Source organism: Pituophis catenifer, unplaced genomic scaffold (assembly GCF_029215685.1).
Source record: "Pituophis catenifer annectens isolate HBS135680 unplaced genomic scaffold, rPitCat1.0.hap2 SCAF_1, whole genome shotgun sequence".
In the NCBI taxonomy this organism is placed as follows: Eukaryota; Metazoa; Chordata; class Lepidosauria; order Squamata; family Colubridae; genus Pituophis; species Pituophis catenifer.
The window spans coordinates 35,130,150-35,158,003 of record NW_027256881.1 but is presented as its reverse complement, the minus strand read 5'-3'; the positions used below and the strand labels follow the sequence as shown (position 1 = coordinate 35,158,003).

The following is a 27,854-nucleotide window of genomic DNA, read 5'->3' as shown; positions in this document are numbered from 1 at the left end:
AGATATATAAAGGAGTGAGCCTATAACTGATCTGTAAAATGTATTATCTTTAAATTCAGGGGAAGACTCATCAGTGTTTCTGAGGAAATCAGTTTGCATAGGAGTGTCACAGGTTTTGGCATTGTTTAAATTACATTTGTTTAGAAGTTCAATGATCTTATCTTTCTGAGTAAGTTTGAATCCCCTTCTAGTTTTGTTAATTTGTACACCAAGGTATTTATTCACTTTACCTAGAGATTTCAACGAGAAATGTTCGTTTAACTTATTTACAAAGATTTCTCTGCTCTCTTTATGTTTTCCTATATATAAAATATCATCCACATAAATTAATACAAATTCAACGTGATCATCACTCTTTTTTACAAAGAAACAGTTATCAGCAGTGGTAGCGTTGAAATCCATGGTCTTTAGTACTTTTACCAAGCAATCGTACCATCTCTTGCCAGATTGCTTTAATCCGTATAGACTCTTGTTTAATAACCAAATTTCATTCTTATTAGTGTATTGACTATGTGGTGCTCTTACATATATTTCCTTATCTAGTTTTGCGTGTAAATACGCAGTCTGTATGTCATATTGAAATACGTCCAGATTGAGTGCAGATGCTACTACTAGAGCTGTTTTAACACTCTCTGTCCTCACCGTGGGGGAGTATGTGTCAGTATAATCTTCTGGATATTTTTGTGCATAACCTTGTGCAACTAGTCTAGCCTTGTATAAAGTATTGCCTCCTTCTAGGTTCTTAATTTTATAAATCCACCTGGTACCTATAATTGTTTTATCCTTAGGTGCGATCGTAGGAATGAATACATTTAATCCTTGCAAACTTTCCATCTCTTTTTTCATAGCTAGTTCCCATTTTTCTCTTTCTTCACGAGGGAGTTTTAATACTTCCTCATATGTATTAGGTGTTATTTGTTCTCCATTCATATGCATTATGTAATCTTTGTATTTACTTGGTATTTGATTTCTATTGTTTCTAATAGCTCTTTCAGGTTTGCTATGGTTGTCGTGCAAATATCTAGCTTCCTTTTTTGTTAATGTGTCTGTCTTTATCTTATGCTGACTATTTGTCCAAGTTTTGGTTTTGTTCTTATTTTTGTTAATGTTTTGATTTTCTATTGTCCCTTCCTCGCAAGATATCGCATCTTTGCATTTATTTGGAAATATTTCATTAAGGTGCAGTTTAGACCAATTGGCCTGCTCATGAAACACAGCTGTTCTGGAGACTATAAATTTGTTATTATTATCAATGAATCTGTACCCTTTGGTTCCAGTTTCATATCCCATAAATCTTAATCTTCTGGATACGTTTTCTCCCTTTCTCCTCAACTGCTTAGGTATGTGCACATCTGCAGTGACTCCAAATATGTGCATGTGTGCTAATTTAGGTTTCCTATTGTACATCACCTCATACGGTGTCTTATTCACAATACTGGACCAGGTTCTATTTTGAGTGTAATTTGAATAATGTAGGGCTTCTGACCAGAATTGTTTGCCTAAACCAGCATCCTCTAATGTGCATCTAATCATGGTTTGTAGTGTGGAATTCTTTCTCTCTGCAATCCCGTTTTGAAACGCAGAAAATGGATTGGACGTGAAATGTAGCATTCCCCTATCCTTTAACCATTGGGAGAATTCTTTAGACATGAATTCACATCCCCTGTCTGTCATAATTTGTTTTATTCTGATATTATGTTGTGTTTCTATGCGTTTGTAGAATTCCTTAAATTTCTGAAAGGTTTCATCCTTGTGCTTTAATGTGTAAACAAAACCATAGTGACTATAATCATCCACTATTGTTAGAAAGTAACGTTTTCTATAGGTAATTGATGGAGTTAATGGACCAACTAAATCCATATGTACTAAGTCAAAAATATTGTTAGTTGATCTGTTAGATTTTTTTGGTCTGGGACTGGTTTTTAGTTTGGTGGATTTACATACTGAGCATTCCAAATAATTTTCACAATTTTTTATTTTGACACCTTCTGCGTGTTCAGTCATTTTTTGAACTACAGGAAAGCTTGCATGTCCTAACTTCCTATGTAAGATGTGAGCACACTCATCATGAATTGGTTTACCTATTTTTGGTTTCTTCTCATTGTGTGTATTTTTGTGATCATGAGGTATTTTACATTCATCATTGTCACTGTTACTAACATTTTCATCATCTGCTTCAATACAATCTTCCATATTTGAATCAATGTTATGTAACCATCTTTCTTTCGTTATCAGATAGGGTAGACCTCCTTTTATCATCACAGTGCCTATATTTGTTTTGTCCTTCTCTAAAGTTGCTTTCCCCTTTGAGAAAACTATATTGATGTCAGAATCTCTGCTTAGTTTTATAGCACTTAGTATGTTATGAGGTATTTCTGGGATTAATAATACCCCCTCTATTTTACCTAAACCAGGCAAGGTCACATTTCCTCTGCCTAATACTTGAACCTTTTCTTGATTAGCTACTTTTATCACAAACTTATCTTCTGTAAATGAAGATAATATACTTTTGTTGTTAGTGGTGTGATTGGTTGCACCAGAATCAATAAGCCAATTATTGTTCTCATTTTGTTGTGTTTTGGTGTTTTCTTGTTTGTTTAGTCCATTTAGTGACCCAGATTTTCTCTCTTTTGAATTTTCTCTACCCCCCCTACTTTCTCTGTAATTTGGTGGGCTTCTATATTTGTGTCTATCTGTGGAAGACTGTCTATAATTGTATTTGCTCCTATATTCTGGCCTATGTCTCTCCCTTGAGACTTTGGGACAGTCTCTTCTACTGTGTTCCCTGGACCCACAATTGTGGCATCTAAAGGCTTCATTATATTTTTCTTGGAAAGCTACTTTCCTAAAAGATTTGTGTTCTGTTTGATTACTGGAACGATTTCTTCTTGAATTGTCTTCTGCTATCAATTTGTTAGATAGACTTTCTATGGTTAAATATCCTAAATTAATAGTATCTAAGTGTGACATAAAGCTATCCCATGATGGATCAAGTGAATTGATAATAACACTTTTCATTGTTTGATCTGAAATCACTTCCCCCCTCAATTGCAGCTCAGCTCTTATTTTGTTTAGAGATATCAAATGCTCACTTATAGAAACCCCTGGTTTCACTCTAGAAGAAAAGAAATCCTTAGACATTCTTGTAGTTGTAGCTACGCTATCGCTGTGAAATAGATTAAACATGCATTGAATTATTTCTGACACAGTTAGGTTTGATTTGATGCTATGATACATTGCAGGAGATACGCTAGATATTATTATGAAAAATGCTCTATGATGTAAACAATCTATTTTTAAAGTCCAAGGTCTTCTTGGAGGACTAGTTATAAAGAATAGTAAATTTTCTTTCATAAAGACAACCTGAAGCTGTTGATACCACTCTTGTAAATTAATGCCATCAATTCTAAGTTTTGGGAAGTCACTGGGTAAGTTCCCCACATTATTTTGTCCATTACTTACAACCTGAGGCAGTCCGTGGTCTCGCAAGTGCAGGAAATTACAGAACGGCATGGGGATGCTCGCAACGAGTCTGCGCGGTTCTCTGGCCAGTTCAAGTCTTTCGGGGCCGTCTACGTAGCTTTGCACATGCGCGTTGCTCATTTCTTCCTTGGCGTCGTCGTGGAAGGTTCTCTCCATTTCAGCTCTCTCGTTCCGCTCCTCTTCAGATGAGTCGGTCTCTGGTTCGGTTTTAGGGGTTCTGGTGGTGGCGACAGCTCTTCTCTTTCTTTCGTGTGCGTTGGCACTTGATCCAGTCTGCGGTGTAGGACGGAATCGGCATGGCTCTCTGGGCTCAGGTGTCGTCGCCTTCGAAGTCAGGATGGGAGCGTGCAGGTCTCGAGTTGTCGGTTTGATCTCTTGCTTCTTCGTTGGTGCCTTGGAAATTTTTAATCTTGGCCCAAAAGCAGCAAAAAGCGTTTTCATTGCTGACTTTACTTGAGACTTTGTTAAATCGTCTTCACTTTCTGATTCTGGTTCTTCTGAAGAGTTTGAGTCTTCTTTTTCACTTTCGTCGTCTGATAGCGTTTTTCGCGCCAGAAATTTTGAACTGAGCGTTTTGATTGGCTCTGCTCCATTCTCTTTTGAAGTTCGTTGAAACCAAGATGGCTGCCATTCAAAATTTCGCGCGGGATCACATCTTTTCTTTTTTACAACGACTTTCTCAGTATTCATTTCACTCACAGTTTTTTGATCTTTGGGTTTTTCTTTAACGACGTTTTTCTCTCTCGCTGCTCCGTTGTTCTTCAGCATTTCTTGGAGGTTCGCGATGAGGCTTTCATCGTTCTTCTGGCTTTTTAGTATCTTCAATATCTCTGACCTGAGTTCGTTATTTTCTATTTCGGTTTCTTCCTGGTCATTATTTTCATTTATCAGTTCTTCTTCTTCAGTGGTGTATTCTTCGGATTCTCTCGAAATCGCGTTAGTGGATTCGTTGATCATCTCTTGTTCAGTTTCTATTTCCTTGCTGTAGGCCCTGGTGTTGGGCCTATCTTTCTTAGACATTTTTAATTATTTATTGAGTCAATTAACCATCCTCTGCTACCAGCTTGTTGCAATATTTTCAGGATCAGACTCAATAAAGATAATAAGAATTAGAGATTTAAATATATTTCTCTTTAATAATAATAGGCATTCTATATTCGCTGAATATTCAAGATAGAAGCAAAGAAAATGGTGAGGGTGGCTCCTTATATATACAAGGGGTGGAGCCAGGAATGGGAGTGGTAAATTATGAATACATTAAAATCCAAAGAATAAGTTAACCCCTGATGTCCCATATATACATTATTTACACAATAGAGAATAAGGCATTTACATCTGACACAAGCAATATATTATATACAGTACATTTTGCTTGCAAATTTTTCAGATTTGAAAAAGTGCGTACAAAATTGTATATACTAAAAGAAATACACAAAACTAAATGGTAGAAAATAACAACAAATGAAGTTCAGACTGCAAAAATATGAATCTGAGTCAAACAAATTCTGACAATCTAATTCATCCACAGCTTTCAGCATCTGCTGTCAACAGCCACCATTTGCTGAAGAATAGGGATGGCTGAATCTGTCAACATAATTTTCTTTTTCTTTTCAGGTTTATTTTCTGGTTTTATAAAGAATGTCTTGTGAAAAAATATACATAATTTTCAGATGCTTTTTCTAGATTTTTTAAATATTTGGGTATTTCTTTTCATTGTACCATATTTCCCTTCAAATACCAATTTTACTTTTGTTGTTTTAAAATCTGAGCTATATTTTCAGTTCTGAAAAGTGTAAATTTCAGATATTAGGTACAGCCTTAGAGATCCACATTCGGATGGGAACTCACTCATTCCTAGACAGGATGGAAAGGTACATTTTTAAAATAAATTAATATATATATATTAAACAGATGAAAGGAGGGATTTTTTTAAAAAAATGTTATTAAATATCTATGCCACCCATCTCACTGAGATATTCATAATGCATTTATGTACCAAAGGGACAAACATACTGTACATAAGATGCAACACTGCTTTCATTATTTTGACAAAAACCTCTGATACTGGGATGTTTCAGCCTGTTTCCAAGACCAAATTATGAAAAAGAAATTTCTCTCTATATTTTTTTCTCCTTGGAAAACTTTTGCTTGCCCTCATTATTCTACACTGGAGCCTTTTGATTATGTCACCAATATTCCAGCCACCTTTCCTTGTAGAAGCATTGACAAAGGCCTGATAGTTATAATAGGTCCAGTAAAACCATGAATCATGTACAATACTTGAAAACTAAAAATAATAAACAGTAAATGGACCTTGACTTTAAAATAAAAATGAATGAGTAACTGTAGCTTCAACAGTGAAGAGCAAGATGCAAACAATGCAGTAAGATAAGCACAGGCCCCATGATACATGTCAGCCAGACCCAAATATGCACACAAGTGCATATATACACAATTAGGTCAGAAGATGGGGGAAGAAGGGTAAAACAAAATAGAGCACCTCTGCAGAGTATCCAACAACAGTAAGCTACAATTCTTTTAACTGCTAATACATTTGAGACAAGAGCATCATACCTACATTGAATCCTCAGGGGAGGCTTATCAAAGAAAATTGTATATTGTAAAAGGGATTCTTCAATAAGACATGTTTTATTCATAGACCTAGTGAATTATTCTACATGGCATTTCAGGCTTACAGCTTAAAACATCAGGTCTTTTGTGAACAAAATGCCTTATAAATGATTGCTCTTTTGAAGTGTGTCAAAGTGTATGTGTGTGCATGTAAAATCATTTTCTTGCCTAGTGTCTTGCCTAGAAGATCATCCCTTCAAAGAGTCCTTCAAGATGAGCTACTAACAGTACAGACTGTCCACTTGGAAATGATGCCACTAACTGGAAATTACTCTGTTATAAGACTGACCACTCCTGCTTTTCTTATGGTTCTTCAAACACTCTCCCACCTATAAATCAATCCCTTACTTTATTTCAAAAGCTTTGCCGGGGTGGATAATGAGACCAGAATAGACTAATTAAGATTCTCCTACAGTCAAAAATTAAAAGCCAGAAACTTTTTTCCCCAAAATTGGAAGAAATCCACACTCTTATTTTGCTATGTACATTTTAACTTGCCATTCTCTGATATGTACTTATAGCAAATAAAAAGAGAAATGGCATAACAGCTGTATTCCAATGGCTACTAGTTACCACCACTGGAAATCGATCTTAAAGGGCTAAAGTCCTCATGGAATGAGACATTTGTTTTTGGCTATATAACATGGACCAATCAATAGGCTAATGAGAAACAGAAGGTATGCCAAATCAGATCAGACCTGCAGTCTGTCAGATTAAAAGGCCTTTACTTAACTGTGGTGAACATCTGATGCTTAAGGAAATATGGAAAGATCCTAAATAATATGATATAAATTTTAAGAGACACTATTCCATCTTTCAATGCATCCTTAGGGGTAGACTGCACATTCCTTGTACATAGAAAACAAACATGGTAAGATAAAACTAGACAGTCTGTAGTAAGATATTCATGTATCTGTATGAAAGAAAACAAGGGGAATGTTTCTTATAAAGTGGTACAATTTGGGTTTACCGTTTTATTTATGCTTACAGGTTAAATTGGTCCTAAATTTAGCTACCCCTGAAACAGTGACAGAAAGTAGGGAGAAGGAATGAGAGGTCCATAGCCCATTAGAACTCAATTAGTCTAAAGCAATGATAATCTAGCCCACTCCTCCATGGAAAAACCTTGAATGCCACCCACAGCAGCAGGTATTTATTTTAAAATTGTGCTCCTTTTCAACCCAGAGCTGAAAAAAGCTTCCTTTGTACTCCCCAAATGACCCCTTTGCCAAAAATCTACAAAGTTTCTAGGTTAAAAGTCATAAACAACTTGCCCTGATCATTTCTTTCCATTATAATGCAAATGAAGGGAACATAATTGGTCAGACTACCATCCTTAGTTTAATAATAATAAAAACAACCTTTGTTGAATTTAGAGATTATTCACTCAGGTCAATACGTGCCAGTTACTGCGGTCCTTTATTTTAAGTTTGTGCTTAATTTTCTTTCTGCCATGATTGTATCTCATTTTGAAGTAATTTATCCCTACTGAAAGTAAGTAGTGAAGCAAAATATAAACTGGAATGGGCCCTGAGCTGAGCTTGAAGGGACAGGGGAATCTTTCAGAATCATGAACTTCATAACTAGGATAATCAAGTTTTCATCAAGTCGTAACTCAGGAGATTAGGAGATTGCTGGTGCATTACTCTAGAAATCAAATCTGATTAACATCTAATTGCAGCACTGTGCCTAGGTATTAATTAGATGTATTTTTCTAAGAGTCATAAATAGTTATTAAAGCAAAAAAAAAATCAGGAATAATTTTAAAATTAGCATAAGCAGAGTGGCACACTTGAATAATAAGCAATGGCAATAATGAATGGACTTTATAAAAAAAACAAGAAATAGCCAGTTAATTAACATGTTAATTCCAATACATAACTCCATTCAAGCAACACATATTAGCCTGCATTTGAAGGTAATGACTGATCCCCTGAAACTAGATGTGTGGTAAAACTTCCATTTTTAGAAGCAGATGGTGTATATGGCATGGATGTCCCAATATTCCCTCAACATTATGATGTAGCATTGTCCAGGACATTGCAGGAAATATTAAATTAGAAATGGCTTGCAACAGCCAGCTGCTAAGATAAACCAAAGTAAGAGAAACATAGGAGGCTGAGCACTATCTCAGCCACTGAGCTCTCAGATGCTGCTTGCAGATGTCTTCTGATAATCATAGTCCTGTTAGTTTTGGCTACTATTACTTGGAACAGCAGATCATTTTTTTTTTTTTGCAGTGTCCATATTTTATATCCAGAACTCCTTTTGGGGCCAATGCCACAAGTCTCAAAGTACTGAACAGGCTACATCCTCCAAAAGGCTCAGCAAGGCTATTGACTTTCTGAAGTCACCAATGCACAACATGTGCATCAGAGGTGGGTTTCAGCAGGTTCTGCTGAAATTTTGTAGTAGTTCAGAGAACCGGTAGTAAAAATTCTGACTGGCCCCGCCCCCATCTATTCTCTGCCTCCCAAATCCCAACTGATTGGGAGGAAATGGGGATTTTGCAGTAACCTTCTCCTGGATTGGGGAGGGAATGGAGATTTTACAGTATCCTTCCCCTGCCACGCCCACCAAGCCATGCCATGCCACGCCCACCAAGCCACACCCACAGAACCTGTAGTAAAAAATTTTGAAACCCACCACTGATGTGCATACATTGAAGATGTTTCTGCTGAAATTATCAGCAAAGTTAAGAGTATCCCGTCTGCAGCAACCTGTCAAACAGTTAGCATAGCCTTGGATCAGAAACAGCAAAGCATGGTTTCTAATGGAACCTCCATTTTATTTGTTTTATTCCTGCAGAAGGAATCCTTCAGGTATTCTAAACTATCCTAAATTATAAGCCACAAATCCATATATTGATTGGAGCAGCATATAAACCCAATAAAAGAAGTAAATAAATAGCATAGTATTACCATTTTAAACAAAAAACATGTTTATGCTTACTATTTCAAGCAATTCCACCCTACATTTTTTTCAACCTGAAGATGGTACTTATTGTGATGAACATTCCTCATTGTGACCATGGGCAGGGGGAGAATCTATTAAATAGAAAGCTCTGGTATAAATAGGATGATTTTCAAATCACCTCAGATTGTCGATTTTCTACACTTGGGAGATTATGTTAATGAAGAAACTTTCCATCATGGGAACACCCCCCCTCCCAATTGAATTTTTAGATAGTGCTAGAATTATGTGAACAGGAGAAGTGAAATAGCATTAAATGACTCAATGCAATTACAATCTTTTCACTGTTTCAACAGAATTTAAATCAAGCTTTTTAAAAAATACATTTAAAAGAATACATTATATCAAACAGCAAACAATTCTGAGATTGGCAATTAGAAAAATCAGAGTGCTAATTATATTATTGGTAAGAAAAAAAGCTTTTCTGCCTACCCATTTCACTTAGTAAATATGATACCATAAATTTTAAATGTCACTTGAAAACAAATCCTAAACCTGATTATAAAAAAACACAACATTGTTAAAATCCTATTCTCTTACACCCCAACTGCCAGTATCAGCATTCATAATGCACAATGTGATTAATAAAATAAATATTTTATTTTCATCATGTTTTGGCATTCTAGATCTTGTTTTCCAATGTTCTTTTCCATGTGTTCTTTTATTTTTGAACAAAATATAAAAAATATAAAAATCCTTCCCTACGCTGACAACCTTCATTTTCTGCAATTCCCAACCATACTGGCCAAGACAACGGTGTTAAGTTGGGGAAAGCAGATATAAGCGCACAAATTGAATGTGCTGTATTGAATTCTTTAATATCTATCATTTTTATTGTTTTAAAGCTTGTTGCTTTTCCCATATGACACACATAACTCTTTTCAGAGGTTTTCATGAGGCCCATTGCAAAATCTGCCATTATCAAACTGCACAGTCATTGTTTTAGACTCAAATGCATAGATTTGGTAGCTTTCTTTGTTTATTTATTTCTCCCAGATCTAAGCAATTAGACATTGGAAAATAGCACACAGAATGCTCTGAAAGAACTAGTCCAGGGAGAGCAAATATAGCAGTACTTAGCAACTGCACATTCCCCTGACACTATTCTGAACAAGAGTTATCCCCAGATAAACACAGAGACTTATACAGATGTGCACAAAGTGTTTGCAATTTAAACCTCACTTTGAACTCAACTGATGCCTTTCTTGGAGAAAGGGAGGGCTTTCTCCCATTCCTTTCTATTACACTGATAGCCATATACAATATAATCCATGTGAGAATTGAACAGAAATGAAGCCAGGAGTCTTTCTGGAATGGAGCCAAATTATTAAAAACAAAAAATAAAATAAAATAATGAAATTTATCCTGGAGCAGAAGTGAGCACAGTAGTTCAGTATACAAATCCAGATTTTTTTTACTTTTTTTTACTTATTTTTGTGGTATTTTAAGAACTCTCTGATTGCACAGCCCCAGAAATTTTTTAAATATACAGTAACGGTAAAGGTTCCCCTCACACATACGTGCTAGTCATTCCCAACTCTAGGGGGTGGTGTTAATTTCCATTTCAAAGCCGAAGAGCCAGTGCTGCCCGAAGACATCTCCATGGTCATGTGGCCGGCATGACTAAACGCCAAAGGCACACGGAACACTGTTACCTTCCCACGAAAGGTGGTCCCTATTTTTCTACTTGCATTTTTTTACGTGCTTTCGAACTGCTAAATTGGCAGAAGCTGGGACAAGTAACGGGAGCTCACTCCATTACACGGCACTAGGGATTTGAACAGCTGAACTGCTGACCTTCTGATTGACAAGCTCAGCGTCTTAGCCACTGAGTCACCACATCCCTCTTAGTATACAGTATAAACCCTAAAATAAACTGCATACAGTTGAAAGAAAGAAATCATATTCTAATACCACCACCAAAACCTCAGTTCTACTTACACGTGTGATAGTGTTCTCTACCTCATCTCCCAATCAGCCCCTTCCCAACATCAAGTACGCTCATTGGTCACATACAGGTTACCTATCTGGAAACTTCATTATCTTGCATTCCCTGTAACCTGTCTAAAGGAAAAGTTATCTGGAAAATTATCTGCTTGCCCTAGTATTTCAGAGTGGAATAAAATAGACATGCTTCTCATACTCTACCCAAAAAGTGATGATTTTTAAAATTTATTTCCAGTTATTGCAATATTCCATTTATTTTGTAGAGCTATTATTTTTTTTATTTGATTTCTATACCGCCCTACTCCCGAAGGACTCAGGGCGGTGCACAGCCAAACAATAAAACACATACATACAAAATTTAAAAGTAGAATTAAAATCAAATTAAATAGTTTTGGCCCAGACAAATTAAAACCCCGAACTATTTAAAACCAATTTTAAAATTTGAATATATAAAATACTAAAAGATATTAAAAAATAAAAAATCTTTTATAAAAGAGGGAGAAAATTAGGCCAGGCCCGCCTGGTGAAATAATAAGGTCTTTAGAGCGCAGCGGAAGGTGCGCAGATCCGGGATCCTCCTTATCTCCGAGGGGAGCTCGTTCCAGATAGTAGGTACCCCCTCAGAGAAGGCTCTCCCCCTGGGGGCTGCCAGTCAGCATTGTTTGGCCAACGGCACCCAGAGGAGCCTCTCTCTATGGGAGTGTACCAGCCGGTGGGAGGCTATTGGTGGTAGTAGGCGGTCCCGCAAGTACCCAGATCCTGAGCCATGGAGCGCTTTAAAGGTGGTAACCAAAACCTTGAAGCGCACCCGGAAGACCACCGGGAGCCAGTGCAGCTCGCGCAGGAGGGGTGTTACGTGGGAACACTATGTTGCTCCCATTATCACCCACGCGGCCGCACTCTGCGCCAGTTGGAGCCTCCGGGTGCTCCTCAAGGGGAGCCCCATGTAGAGAGCATTGCAATAGCAACGCAATAGAGAGCTATCACCTCTCTCTTTCTCAAATCATATCCTATTTCCATCAAGAAACAAGGGTAAATAGAGCCATCATTATGCTTGAAATTAAATAACATTATATTATAAGCTTATCAATAGTGGCCCATTTGAGTTAATAACTGTAAATTTGTGGGGGGGGAATCAATACAATTTAAAGATGTACATTAAAATTTATTATTATAGGCAGAATTACAGATTTCTGAGTGGGGGGGGCAGTACAAGAAATTTTCTTGGAATGATAGGTGATCATACTGCCTATGAGTTGGCTTTCTTCTAGTGTAATGAAAAGGGTGATCAGGATTATCAATAGGGTCAAAGTTTGACGATGCATTTTCAGATTGGTTCCTGTATGTTACATAATATGCTTTTGCTATTTTCTGTTTTGTTTTAGTGTGTTTGCTTTTATTTTTTAAAGATATTTGTTTTTTCTTTCTTTTCTTTTCCTTGCACATTAAAGAATAAAAAAAAAGATGCACATTGCAGAAGCCACCCAATCCTATATATATGCCTATAAATTTGATTTTATTTCTACGGTTAACTCAGAAGGAATGAGGAAGTCAAGTCCTGCTCAGTCACTAATGCTGCACAGTCCTTTTCCCAGAGTAGACAAAAGTGTAATATTGGGAATTTTAAACTTTGTGATGCTTCAGAGCACAGACAAGCAGTCACTTCCCCTGAATGTTTCCATTCCAACTTGTCCTTGAATAAGCACTAACAGGTTCATACACTACAACATTATTCCTTTATTTTGACCTCCCCAACTTCTTATGAATACGTCGGGCTAGTAAAAAAAATATTACATATATTTATGGTATGTACACATACATATACACATATACATGCAGTTATACAGTAGCTGTCCGTCCATCCATCCATCCATCCATCCATCCATCCATCCATCCATCCATTCATCCATCCATCCATCCATCCAATCATGAAGTACACATGCCCAACAGATTTGTGTCTGAGGGCTAGAAATACCAAAGAACATTCTTATTGTAAAAGAATTTGCATTTATCTATCTAAATTACTGATTTTACCTTCATTCAAACAAGATTGTCAATACAGTACATCAAGAAGTATTGCCTTGCACTGCGAAATGAGCGGCACATAAATTTGATAATTAAATATAGAAGAATTCTGCTGTGAATTATTCCTCTTTACATAATTTACCCAGCTGGTTGACTTCAGGTCACTTGTGATTTTTTTTGGTGCTATTAGGAACCAGGTGGTACATAAATTGCCTGAATTAAATAACTCAATGTAGTAAAAACATAGAAACATTTTAGTATTAAAAGATCAAAATGAAGAGTGACATAAAAACTATTCCATAGTGCCAAAAAAGATTGATTGATGCTCTGTTTATTCCCAGAAGATATCTAAAAATTAGATGTCACCTAAACAGAGCTGATAAATGAAGTTACATCACACATGAACCACAGAGCAACTCTTCAGATTGAACACTTGCTTTAGGAGTTTAAAGAGAAGCCTTAATTTTGGGCAGGGTTTTCTAGTGAACAGGTTGATAATCAGAATAAATGTGGTTGAAAATCTGGTTGAATTTCTTAGCCTGAGCCATCTTAGCCTGAGCCATCTTGTATTGGCTGGTGATTCCAAGGATAACTGAAAATTGAAGTATGGAAGAAGGATTCTCAAAGCAGGAGTCACTGACACCTTTTCACTTAGAAAATGCTGTAATTTAAGGACCTACTCAAAATGATTAAAAATCAGTTAGCCCAAAAGTGACAACAGTTGGATCAAAAAGTGTTTTTAAGCTTCATATTTGCTTCTTTAAAGTGCATTCAAATCTCATCCAGAAAAGTTTGAACATCAACCCATCACATCCAGGAACCACCTACGCATCACACCATCCCCTTTATCAGATTCTGGTTGATTTCTGTATTATCATTCTATTATATTTTTTAACAGCAATATAAATAGATACAGATACAAATGTAAACATCACAGCAGATGGCAGCATTTAACTGACCTCAACTGATTTGAGAAAAGCTAAGAAGGATTGGATCTAGTTAGTGCTTGCTGAAGTGACCATTAGGAATTTCTAGGGCTGCAGGCTAGCCTGGATAGTGGAAAAAACCCTAGAAAAAGGCAACCATAAACTATTTCTGTAATTTTGCCACAAAACTATATGGATGTGCCAATATAATTGTCAGCAATTTAATGTCAGTCAAGGGAATCTTCCTTTTTTAGACATTCAAACATACATGGGAACCATTTCTAAACACTTGAAAGGTGTTATGTGGGACAAAGTAGTAATGCCGAAGATCTATTTTTAACCTAAAACATGCTTATGCAACATGTGGCCTATATATATTCAATGTATATATCTTCTTTGTAAGATTTCTGTATACTGTATCTCTCAGCTTTGCTCCTTATATGGAACTGTGCACATAAGGGGCAGTGAGAGACACCTATAAGTGAATGAAGTAGGGTAGAATTTTTTGACCATGCTTCATTGTCAAAGATACTCTGCCCTGGTGTGCACAGAATACAAATCTACAATGAGTTGGCTGAGAGACATCAGAGTTCACTAGGAATTTTCATGCTTTGTAGATCCAAGGGGCTACTTTAAGAGTGCTAAAACTTGATGAAATCAACCAATCACAAAACGATAGCAGATACAGCTGTTCCCAAGAGGGCAAAACAATTATTTCCAAAAGTATCATTGTCTGAATGTATGAGAGGAATTTTTATTTTTGCAAAAATAATCAATCCAGGGTCTTTCAAGCTCTTTTAATACATCTTCAAGCCATCTGTCTACAACCCCTTCTCATCATTTGACTAAAAGCAAGTTGTGAAAAAGAATGAGATTCTAAGATCTATAGGGAAATAGCAAACAAAGAGGCAAAGAGGCAAACAAAGACACCGGCCATTTGCAAACCAGACTTACATGTAGCAATGGGGAAACTTAAAGGTATCCTTCCTTTCTACAAGGCCAAATAATTTCTTTTTAAGCTCACAGAAAAGCTTTCATTCCCACATTCTATCCATTGCTCATTGTGGCATCTTAGAGTATTTTAATCTCTGCCACAGCTTTCTGTTTTGTTTTGTTTTGTTTTTGTATCACTTGCAAACAAATACAAAAGAAACCTAAGATGCTATATTGGATAATTTCAGGTTAATTAAGCATAATCTGTTTGCTTTGTGTGTAAGTCTATGTGTGTCAACTGCTCTGAATGATGCTACATTCTTCATGATAGAGGAACAATGTAGAAACACAATGATTATCTATGCAGTGATCATTTTCTCATACTTTGCGAAGATGCCATACTACTCATAAAACAGCAGCAAAAGAAAAAATGGACAGAAAAGTTTCAATGTGAAAACTAAACAAAAATAACCTGCAAAGCATAAATGTTCAAAATACAATAACTGATAACAGACATGCAAACAGTTTTAAAGAACATGAATTATTTTTTCTTAATTTAATTATTAAATGAGCAAGTTAAATGAGTTTTATTCTAGCATATACTCTGTTTCTGAGGAAGGAAGGGAGGGAGGAAGGAGCTTGTTCCTAGGCATATGGCCCAGGGGTGGGATTCAAACATTTTAGCAACAGTTCTCTGTCCGATTGCTGGTGGGCGTGGCCATGGTGGACATGGCTTACTCGGCCTCCTGCACCATGGTGGGGGGTGGCATTTTCTCCCTCCCCAAGCTCCAGAAGCTTTCTTTGAGCCTCCGGGAGGGCGAAAACAGTCTCTCCCAGGCTCTGGAGGCCCATTGGAGGAGAGAAACGGGCCCATTTCCAGACCTCTGGAACTTCTGGAAGGCCCATTTTTTGCCCTCCCGGAACCTCTGTGCGGTGCTGCATTTACCTGGCATCCAAAACGGGCCACGTGGAGACTCCTGGGAGGAGCGGGGTGGGGTGGGGCCAGCCAGTCCTTGCAACTACCGGTTCGGTGAACCAGATGTAAAATTAGCATCCAGTTCACCGAACCGACTGAATCCCACCCCTGGTATGGTCCTCATGGAGATAGAAGTAAACAGTAAAAGAAGTAGACAGTAAAAAAATGGACAATCTTTTTCCTTCTTAAGGACTGTTTAATGGAGAAGTGGAACTAAAACTTTTCTTTAAAAATTCTACTCAGGACTGCTGCAACATGATAATTTGTAGAATGGATTTAAAGTTTTCCCCAAGGAAGATCTGGCTATTAATAATGCCGGGCAAAAGATCTTTAGCCCAGCATCACTATTAGTAACCAGCAGAACATCTTGCTGTTCTGTATGTTTTTCCTACCTACTTAATTAATCTTCCAGCTGTGGAAGAACATGGATGAAGTTTTACAAGAACCTGTAAAGCATTCATAAGCTTTATAAGCTACTCTACCTGGCAAATAGCCACTCAAAGACATTTTTGTTTAGCAAAACATAGAATCCATGTCTATTGGATAGGCAGACTTTGGATCCTGGTATCCATCTATCTATCCAATAAACATGGATTATGTAGTTCATAAATAATGAACAACTCTGAGATTTCTTAATACACCCCAGTTCAGAAGTAATGCCCACAGACCTCAGAATGCCCTATACCCATTATGACGAACCTATGGCATGCGTGCCACAGGTGGCATACACAGCCATATCACTGGGCACGCGAGCTCAGCTCAGGCCTTCTGGGCCTACCAGAAGCAGGGAAACAGGCTGTTTCCTGCCTCCAGAGGGCCTGGGGGTTGGGGGTTGGGGAAGGCCTGTTTTTCTTTCTCATCTGGCTCCAGATCCTCTCTATGAGTCTAGGGAGGGCGAAAAAAGCCTTCCCTACCCCTCGGAGGCCCTCCGGAGGGCAGAAACGGCGCATGTGTATTCTACAATCAAATGGCCTCTCCATATATTAAGTAGAGTCACATCTATTGAAGTACTAGCCCTCAGCCATGACATAGATCCGTGCAGGGATGTGTTCTATTTACCTTTACTACCAGTTCACAATGGGGCCATGTGTGCACCCTTCTGCCCATGCGCAGAAGCATTCTGATGATGTCGGGGTCGGTGGACGGATCCTCCTGCCACCGGTTTTACTATCGGTTCTATAGAACTGGTGCAAACCAGGGGCAACCCACCACTGGATTTGTGTGATCATATAGCTACATAAGAAAGTCCTTTGGAACCTGTTGAAGCTCAGATTTAGTGCCTGTTTTGCAACTCATTAAAGTTGTCACAGTTTTTTCAGTTGGAAAGGAAGTGATGTTTTTTGCTGTTCCCAGCCTCAGAGACTCCTAGAGAGGCTCTAGAGCCAGGTGAGAAAGAAAAACAGGCCTACAGGGCCATCGCATGCCGGGGGGGAGGGGGGTTGCACGTGCATGTGTGGGGGTGGGGGGCATAGAATTATGGGCACGTGTGCATGTGAGCCTCCCCCACCCCCCCCTCCTGGCACGCGATGGCAAAAAGATTAGCCATCACTGCCCTATACTTTATGGCCCACATTTGCATATGCAAGATGGGAGGCTATACAAACTGAATGAATGAACGAGTATTTCCAAGTGAACAGAAATGGATGATCAATACTGATCATCCAAAGATTAATTATCTTATAGGGAAAAAAAAGTTTGAAATGCAGACATCAATCAAAACTCTAATGAAGTTACAAGTCACAGCCCAAAGGTATCATATGGACTTCAACTACAAAATAGCATATCTTATCCAGTCTATTAAGGTATTCCATTTATTTGCTTGTTTGCTTGTTTATTTCTATCTCACCTTACAAATAAATTCAAAGTGATGCACATACCCAACCTACCTACCTCCTCTTATTTTTCCCATAACAATAACCCTGTGAGGTGTGTTGGGATGATACAATTAAAAAAAAAGTAATTCGGGTAATCAGAGAAGCTAAGCACATGCATGTGTATTCTACAATCAAATGGCCTCTCCATATATTAAGTAGAGTCACATCTATTGAAGTACTAGCCCTCAGCCATGACATAGATCTGTGCAGGGATGTGTTCTATTTACCTTTACTACCAGTTCACAATGGGGCCATGTGTGCACCCTTCTGCCCATGCGCAGAAGCATTCTGATGACGTCGGGGTCGGTGGACGGATCCTCCTGCCACCAGTTTTACTATCGGTTCTATAGAACTGGTGCGAACCGGGGGCAACCCACCACTGGATTTGTGTGATCATATAGCTACATAAGAAAGTCCTTTGGAACATGTTGAAGCTCAGATTTAGTGCCTGTTTTGCAACTCATTAAAGTTGTCACAGTTTTTTCCTCATCTGTTTCAGTGGTCCCTGAAAACACACAGTTGTGCTATATAAATAATTTCCTGCATTGGAAGGAATTGTACTAGATGATCTCCAAGATACTTTCCAACCTTATATTCTATAATTCTATGGTTTTTCCCATTTGAATACAAAGCACTGTGGACATTTAAGGTCCATGTAGATCATCCAACTGTAATTTGATATCATCATTTACATTATTTTAACAATGACAATCCTGCAAATGGCAGCAATACTCCGAGATACAATTCTGGTTGTTAGAACAGGGACATGAAGAATATAAGATGGAAGGAGAGCACCTGACTGCAGAAGGTTTTAACCTTCTATGGTTTTTGTATGCACAATTAAGAAAAAGATAAAGGGCAGCAGAAGAAAGTATTTGAAGCTGAACTATTTACAATAATGAATCTATAATTGCTAAAATGTATACAATTTTATTGCCTACTTGAAATAGAAAAAGAATAAATAAAAGGTGCATGATGAAATGGGCTAAGAGCTTTGGACATGAAATGAGAAAAATAAAAGTTTTTATTTATGAGTTTGAAGATTAGAATGAGTAGCTTATGGAAAGAAGGAAATTATGATATAATCATAGAGAAAGAGGGTAAGTTTTAAAAATATCTATAAAGCTATCTACTTTTTTTAGAATTCTTTTTTATTTTCTGTTTCTATTCCTATATTTCTTTTTCACTTTCTTGTTAGTTTTCATTCTTTCATTCAAAATTTGCACTGATTTCAATTCTGTTGAAAAACTTCTGTAAAGAATAAAAAAAAAGACATATAATTCTAAGATGCAGCCTGATATTCCAAACACTTGGCAGTGCCTTAAAGGACAGAGTGTTTCAATTCCCCATTCTTAGTGACAATTAATCTGGGAAGGCATTTTACATAAATGGATGTAAACATTAATGGCTAATGCAAATGGTCAAGTCAAAATCAAATAGCAAATTTCTACCAGTCTGTTATTTGTGACAGGGAGTATATGTCATCTCTGTATTTGGACATTGGCATAACATCTAACAGAACACGAATGGAAAGGGGAGAAGGAAAAGAAGGAAAAAGAGAAAGAAAAAGAGAAGGAGAAGAAATAACAGGAATAGGGAACCACTACTGAGCTGCTGCAAAAAGACTGTACAAACTAACCATAAACAACAGCTACAGGGTAGCAACCACAGTACAGTGTAATATCTACAAGAAGTACTATTTGCCTGCAGAAAAGAACTGGTGGGACCACAAAATAGAGAATGTAATAGAAAATGAAGAAACTAAAGTGTTCTGGGACTTTAGAATTCAAATAGACAAGCACCTGCCACACAACACCCCAGACTTGACAACTGTCGATATGAAAGACAAAAAAACCTCTGGATTTGGATGTTGCAGTATCTGGAGACAGCAGAATAGAAGAGAAAGAGCTGGAGAAAAATAAAAAAATACTGTATAAAGACCTGGAAAGAGAATGATTGTGGCAGAAAGAAAGCAAAGGTAGTACCAACAATGATAGGTGGCTTGGGTGCAATTCCAAAACATCTGGAACACCACCAGCACTGACAAAATCACCACCAGTCAATTCTTAAAGGCAGGTTTATTTGGAACAGTTTACATCCTGCAACATTATCTTTTATATTATTAAAAAAGAACATCTGTCTATTCCAGATCCTTGGAAAGTATTTGATAGGTGGAGAACACCAAATCCAGTCTAAACATCTGACTGACTATGAAGCAGTGGTAGGTTGCTCCCGGTTTGCACCGATTCCCGCAAGCCGGTAGTGGTGACGATATGATGTCACCGAACCGGTTCTCCCCTCCCTCCCCCCCGCGCTATTCTTACCCTTTATTTGGCCCCACTCCCAATCTATTGCTGCCTTCTGAGTCCCAGCTGATGGCTAGAGGGAAAAAAACTGTTTAAACTCTTGCCGTGGGGCTTCAAAGGGCCGCCCTAAAGCTGATCAGTGTTAAAAGAAAACAAATGAGTAGCTATGCTAGGGAAAAAACGAAACTGAAAGCAGGCTCTGCTGCAACGTGACAAAATGAGGCAGGGAGAGATTTCTTTTTCTTTTTGCTCACCAAAAAAGGTAGGTGCAAACAATGGGAAATTTAGGGCAAAAGAGGAGAGTTCAAGATTTTAAAACACAAAAGAAAAAAAGCTCTATTTAACTAGGGAATTGTAATAATTGAGATACTATTAATTGTATATTGTGTTGAAAGCAGAAATGGTTAAGTTGTGGTTTGGAGGAATATATGGGGGAAATTATTTGGTTTATTATTATTGGTAAATATAATTAATTGATTTGTAAGAAATTGGATTGCATGGAAATAATTGGAATATTCATGTTCATATTGATTAATATACAAAAAAGATAGTCATATAACTAATTTATAACTAAACACTGTTTAAATTTGTGAACCGGCCAAATGCTCTGTTCAAAGAAAATACATTGTATGTTTGTATGTGTGTTTCTAATTATTGCTATTTATTCATATTTGTTCTCTTATTCTTTAAAGTTTAACAATTCATTCTTTATCTTAATATCTTTATATTTGTTTGGGGTTGCCTTTCTTCCCTTTCATCTTTTTTATTGTACAGCAATCTTTCTCCTCAAACCTACCACCTCTCTCTTTTCTTTTCTTTTCTTTTCTTTTCTTTCCTTCTTACTTTCTCTTCCCCCCTCTTCTTCTCCTCCCTACTTCCTCTTCCTTTTTCCTTCTCCTCCTCTCTTCCTCCCTCTCTTACCCTCACTCCTACTCTAATTTCCCTTCCCTTCCTTCCTCCCTTCTCTTCCTTCCCTCTCTTCTCCTTCCTTCATCCGTCTCTATTGCTGTATCCTTTTGTGCATATGGATTACTCAGAGGGCTGAAAAAGTTATTTTTGACTGGTCCTTGCACTTTTGACCAGTCCTCGAACTTATGACTGTCCTCACATTTTACGTTTTTCGCCCTATCTTGTCACCATGGTGAAGAGAAGCAGTTGTGAAATGAGTGACATGGTTCTTAAGAATGCTACAATGGGCATAAATGATGACCAGTCATAAATGCAAAGACCGGTCAAAAGTGTGAAGACCTGTTAGAAATCACTTTTTTCAGCCCTCTGGGTAGTCCTTTTGTGCATATGGACTACTCAGAGGGCTGAAAAAAATATTTTTGACTGATCCTCACACTTTTGACCAGTCCTCGAACTTACGACTGTCCTCACATTTTACGTTTTTTGCCCTATCTTGTCACCATGGTGAAGAGAAGTAGTTGTGAAATGAGTGACATGGTTTTTAAGAATGCTTCACGGGCATAAATGTGAGGATGGTCATAAGTGTGAGGACCAGTCAAAAGTGCGAGGACCTGTCAGAAATGACTTTTTTCAGCCCTCCACCCCTATACACATAGCCACGCCCACCCAGTCACATGACCTCCAAGCCACGCCCACAAAATAAGCCATGCCCACAGAACCGGTAGTAAAAAAATTTAGAACCCACCCCTGCTATGAAGCTAACTATAATAACAACAAGGACAACAACAACAGCAACATTGGTTATCCCAGGTTTTTGGGAAAGACTCAATAGGTGGATAAAAATGCCAAATACAGTCTGAACCTCTGGCTGACTGCGACAAACTATAATTAAGACATATTTCCAAGGAATAGCTTTCATGATTCAAGACAGTAGCCAAGAAATCTAGAAACATCTTAAGGATAATTCTTTGCCTTGCTGTTAGATTATTTTGTTTTTAGTGTTTGCATTCTTTTTGTTTTGCTGTCATTATTACTAAGTGTACGGTAATGTTGCACAACTCTTTTGTTGACTTGGCTTTAAAAACTGCATCACATTAGTTTTTTTTTTTTAATGCTTGTAAAATCTGTTCCTAAAAGGCAGCATAAAAATGATTTAAGAGGAGAGTTACTGTTCCTTGAGGTTGCTGAACAAATATAATGCAATGCCAATACTGACAGCATTACAATATCGAAAATAAATGAGTAAATAAGATAAAGTACTAACAGGGAAAAGTTTGGGATATAAAAGAGCAGATGATACATAACTTAGCTAGATGGGATGAGGTGATTTAGAAATAATCATCACTGAACATTTTCCGAGTATATTGTTAATAGATCAATAAGTAATTTCTTGTCAGAGGAGTTATTTCTTCTTCAGTGAAGTAGCAAGGTTGCTGTTAAATCTGGCTCAAATTTAATATATTAACAAAGTTGAGATTAATCTAAACTGCTAAAATGCTCAGTTGCCCTACTTAAGTTTATCTCAACTGATCATTTATTTATTATGCCATAAAAATCTAGACACTTTCCATGCTGATTGCTACTTGTTTGCTCTAAGGCAACTTGAAATTACCCTACTAGTCCTTTCAGGGTGCCAACTGTTTTCTATTCAAAATTTATCACCTCACGGTAATGATAGGATCAGTCAGCTCTTGTCAGGATTAACAACATATCCTACCAAATAGGACCATTACAATTCCTCTGATAGATTTTTTTGCAAATTTGCTAATAGTAATACATCTTTTCCTGACATTCATACCACTGAGCTACAATATATTACTATAGTTGAGACCACTGATGTGGACAGTTCTAACAATGGCTAGTTTGGATATTCAAATTTGTGCATTACTCCTAGCCCATACATCCTCTTTGGACCCTACAAATTCCAATTCAATTCAAAACGAAATTGGTCTTAACTCTTTATGGCCCAGAAATTCCAGAAACCACACTATTCAGGACACGAGCTTCTCCACATTCCTTTTTAGACATAATATGGAAAGTAGAAAAGTCTTTTAATCACATCACAGTCTTCTGGGCATATGTATGCATTCAGGGAACATGAGGTCTAGGATTTCTAACTATGGTACCTGAATTCCAGAAGACATATTACACTTGCATAGAAATCTCAACAATACTTTGGAAGTTTGCTTTCTTTTTTCTTCCATTCAATTGTGTCGAATTCTCAGAGACTAGACTCCTGTACTACTCTTGGCTTTTCAGGTTTTTCAGAAATGTTTTGCCACTTCCTCCTTCCTAGGGCTGAGAGAAAGTGATACCCAAATAGCTTTGTATCTAAGGTAGGATTAGAAATCATGGTCCTTGGTTTCTATCCTGATGCTTTAACCACTATACCAAACTGGCTCACTCTTTATATTTAAAAATATAAATATTTTTAAATATAATATTTAATTTATCCGATATTGTTACCTGATTGCACTTTCCACCTATGAGCTGACTGTTTATAGACACAGACTTTATATAGACAAGTATAATGCGATATGGGACTCATTTACACAAAATACAATAGTTTAAAATATATTAATTATATAAGAGAAATATATATGTATTAGAATATATTATTATTATTATTATTATTATTATTATTATTATTATTATTATTATTATTTATTGGTTAATCTTTAGTGAGATTCACAGCCTTTGAGGCTGGTTAATAGCTCAGCAGTTCGAGTCCTAACCAAGGACCTAGGAACTGTTAAGGTATCGTCGGAGGATGTAAGCTGTTCCGAGTAAGGTGGTTTTTTGTAGAGTCAAAATGTTCAAGTCCGGCAAATTTAGAATTTCTAAATAGCGGGGTAGCCCTTTGGGTACTGCTCCGAGGGCTCCAATTACAATCGGGACAACACACGATTTCTTTTTCCACAGTCGCTCAATTTCAATTTGCAAGTCCCGGTACTTTGTGATTTTTTCTTGCTGCTTATCTTCAATTCGTGCATCACCAGGTATTGCAATGTCAATGAACCATACTTTTTTCTTTTCAACTATTGTACATTGGATGAGAATATGTAAAATTGAATTTTTTTTACTGCTGGAATGATTTTTTATACTATAGACTTTTTTCTTTGTCATATTTCTTTCACTTTCATGTTATTAATTAAAAAGCAACACAAAATAATAATTAAAAAGTTACACCTATTGTTTCCATGTTAGATTTGGTGTCATATGGTACAATTGTGAGACTTTTAGTGTGCACTTAGCACATAAAATGATAAAAAGTGATTATATTGTTCCCAGCAAGTCAAAATCATAATTATATACCATACTCACAATTTAATATATAGCTTCATATTTCATACATAATTGCAATAGGTCAAAGAGAATCCTATTTTATTAAAACAATTCATAACCAAATCTGCAGCCTTTTAAAATTATACTGAAGTCAGCTCATTCAAAATGCTTTAAACTCTTGTATTTTGCTATTAACCAAAAGGGCTAGTCTCTTAATGCCAACATCTCTTCCAAAACTGAGACTGAAATTTATAAATCATTGAATTGCTTTGGAAAAATATTATTCAATGGTAGAAGATCAATTTCAGAAAAGGACAATACCGTAATAGCCATTGCAAAAGCTAAAATCGAAGCTTTCAGACAAATAGTAGCATTATATTTTGCTGACGGTACTTACGATGTGCAGCTCTAAGTAATCACCAAGCCCAGTCGAGCTATCCACGCGCACCAAGATGGCTTCTTTTTGAACTGTGCTAAACCCTATGGCCAGTCTATCTGCTCGGGTGCTGGGCCGATCATTGGGAGGCCAGGTATATGTAATCTGTCCACCACCTTTGCTAAATATGTATGTTGTTCCCGCTGTAAGAAAGAAAACAAATTAATTAGTGGGTCCGCTCTAAAAAGGAAACATAGTACTATACATGTTATTGCATTTGGTTTTCTTTTATTCTAACATCTTTACAAGCCTTTTAAAATATAATTCTTAACCTCTCAGAACCCCACTTCAATTTTTGCCTGTTTTTCTATACACATTTCCTTATATACAGGCTGCGATCTTATATTCATTGACCTGGGAATATTCCATGTAGAACTGAGAGGCAACATACTACTTTTAAAGGGGTTTGATGTTAGTCCTATTTAAGCAAATAGTAATAGTGTGATGTAAGAGGATAAGTACATCTCTTGCCCCCAACACCTCCAGGTTCACAAATGTCTATTTGTGTGTAGATGTCTAGAACAGATCTATAAATGTCTAGAATCTATATGCCGCCTGTAAGAGCATTTGATTGAACTTATTCACCAGCCTCCATACAATCTGAACTCTCCAAAACAAGAAAATGCATTAAGGATTTTCAAGAGCATGTGTGTATAATCCACTTCCAAATTTTAACACACAGTGCTGGAATTAGGACTTGTGCAGGCATTCCAGATGCTATCACACTTGTAATCCATGGTGTGCTCTCTGAATTACTGCTCGTAATTTATCACTCCCCATAGTCAACTTGATTACTAGGTTGTTGGGGTTTTTTTACAATCTCTTACTTTATTGCAGTCTGTTCAATTGGCACTAATATTCCTTAAGTCTGGAAGCTCTGAGATCATTTTATTTTTTTCTGATCATGTTTCATATTCAGATTTTTGAAATCAGTATTCAGATGTATGATGGGTGGGGAGTAATTCTACTTATAACCTTGTATTATCACAGTTTCAGAAGTAGTTTCCATATGCAAACATATTAAATAAGATCTTATCACTGGAAAATAAAGATGTGAATTTACCCAAAGATTTTAAAATTAAAAGAATAGATTCAATCAGCATGGGTGTCAAATAGCTTTAAAAATTGTTTTATGATCTCTAACAATACTGCAGTATCCAGTTTGCCTTTGTAATTCCTACTGAATTTTTAAAACTCACAGAAAAATTCAAAGCAACATATGCTCACAATGTCTTCATGTTTACCATACTGTATAGAGGTTTTCTGTGCATTATTTTTAATGATGAAAATTACTCAAGAAACAATTTGGATACAGTTATCTTTTAAATTGTCTGATATGTAAATGTCCTTGATAAAAAAAATTAAAAATGCAAATCCCTCCACATAAGTTCTTTTCATAGAAAACTATATTGCTATTTGTACACTATTTTCAGGAGGACACATCTTTTTAGTCCCTTTTATGTGAATTTTTGATCAACAAAAAAACAAACACCAAAAGATTTTACTTGACAATAACATTTGCCTTCCTCTGAAGTCAGTGGAAGTACAATAACTAACTTTGCTGCCAGTGAAATTTGAGGTGACATTATTTTATATTCCTATGCAAAAGGGAGATATATATATATATATATATATATATATATATATATATATATGTAGGTCTTTGGTTATTCGGGTCTTCTCCCACGTAAAATTGGAAGTGTCTTGGCGACGTTTCGACGAAGTCTCATTCGTCATCTTCAGGCTGGTGTTCTCGGCTTCGTGCTTCCAGGAGCTCCTGGAAGCACGAAGCCGAGAACACCAGCCTGAAGATGACGAATGAGACTTCGTCGAAACGTCGCCAAGACACTTCCAATTTTACGTGGGAGAAGACCCGAATAACCAAAGACCTACATACAAACACCCGCGAAAACCTGAGAAAAATATATATATATATATATATATATATATATATATATATATATATATATATATATATGCATATTCTCTCTAGCCAGGTTTTACCTATGTAAACTTAGTTGTTCTTCAGCCCTAGGTTCTGTGAAATCTCATTCACAAGTTCTTGGGCCCTTTTTCTGCTGACAAACTGCAACTCTGTGTTGCTTCCTGGGAGTTGCAGTTTGTCAGCAGAAAAAGGGCCCAAGAACTTGTGAATGAGATTTCACAGAACCTAGGGCTGAAGAACAACTAAGTTTACATAGGTAAAACCTGGCTAGAGAGAATATGCACATAAAAGCCTATGAAAAAAGAAAAAAAAAAGATACATATATATATATATATATATCTGACATTCAAGTCCTTTGTAATTATTTTAAATTATGAAGTTGAAAGAAAAAAGATTGCTTTGCTGACAGGTAATTTCTAACTCCATTCAATATATTCAATCTATATTTATTCATACATTGTAAATTTATCTATATGTTTAAAGCAGGTTTAAAGTGACCCTTAGTTAGGGTCACTTTAGTTGTATTCAAACATACAAACCTTACTCCCTGCTTCTACCCAATTGATCCTCAAAAAAATTAGTCTCTTAAAGACCAAAAGAAAGTGTTTTTTTTTTCCTGAGCAAGTAAATAAATCAGAACATAGTTTGAACTAAGTATAAAGGAAATGCAAATCCAGAGGGGTTCCCCCAGAATAATTTAAATGTTTATAATTAACTACAGAAATATCTGAAGTAATTGAGACAACAAACAGCTGAGCTACCTCCCTTACTGTCTCCCCTCAGGGAAGGAGTTGAGAGGTAAAAAAAGAAGTTCAATGTTTAGCTAAGAGTTTTGGAGAATAATAACTGATTCATTTTTCTCAGTGATTTAGCACAGAACACTAGCCCACCCCCCCACCCCAACAAAAAAGGGGGGGAGAAAGGAAGCAGAAAGATAGCAGGATCCTGCCTAAGGGACAAACTGCACATTATGCAGAATGCACAGCATACAACTATATCTTCATTAGTGCTGTGCAATTCAACTGCTAATGGGACCACAGGCAATGAGGAAAAGGAGGTTTATTCCTTGCTGTGACTGGGATGAAATCACCCTTATATCCATACACCCAAATACACCAGCACAGCTATGAGATTTAATTAGCCCATATTGGTAATTAAAGAAAAATAACAAGCAGCTGCACACCACGCATTCGGCATAACAAGCT

At 36.8% G+C, this 27,854-nt stretch overlaps 1 protein-coding gene across 19 annotated transcripts in view; it reads right to left on the bottom strand.

Annotated features, from left to right (window-relative positions):
* The window catches only part of NRXN1 (neurexin 1), a 952,284-nt gene that overhangs the window by 229,120 nt on the left and 695,310 nt on the right, over positions 1-27,854 (bottom strand). For all 19 annotated transcript variants that reach the window (XM_070932260.1, XM_070932263.1, XM_070932252.1 and 16 more), the window contains one exon: positions 24,666-24,847. In XM_070932260.1, the coding sequence (XP_070788361.1) occupies positions 24,666-24,847 (182 nt within the window). The remainder of the gene's footprint in view (positions 1-24,665; positions 24,848-27,854) is intronic.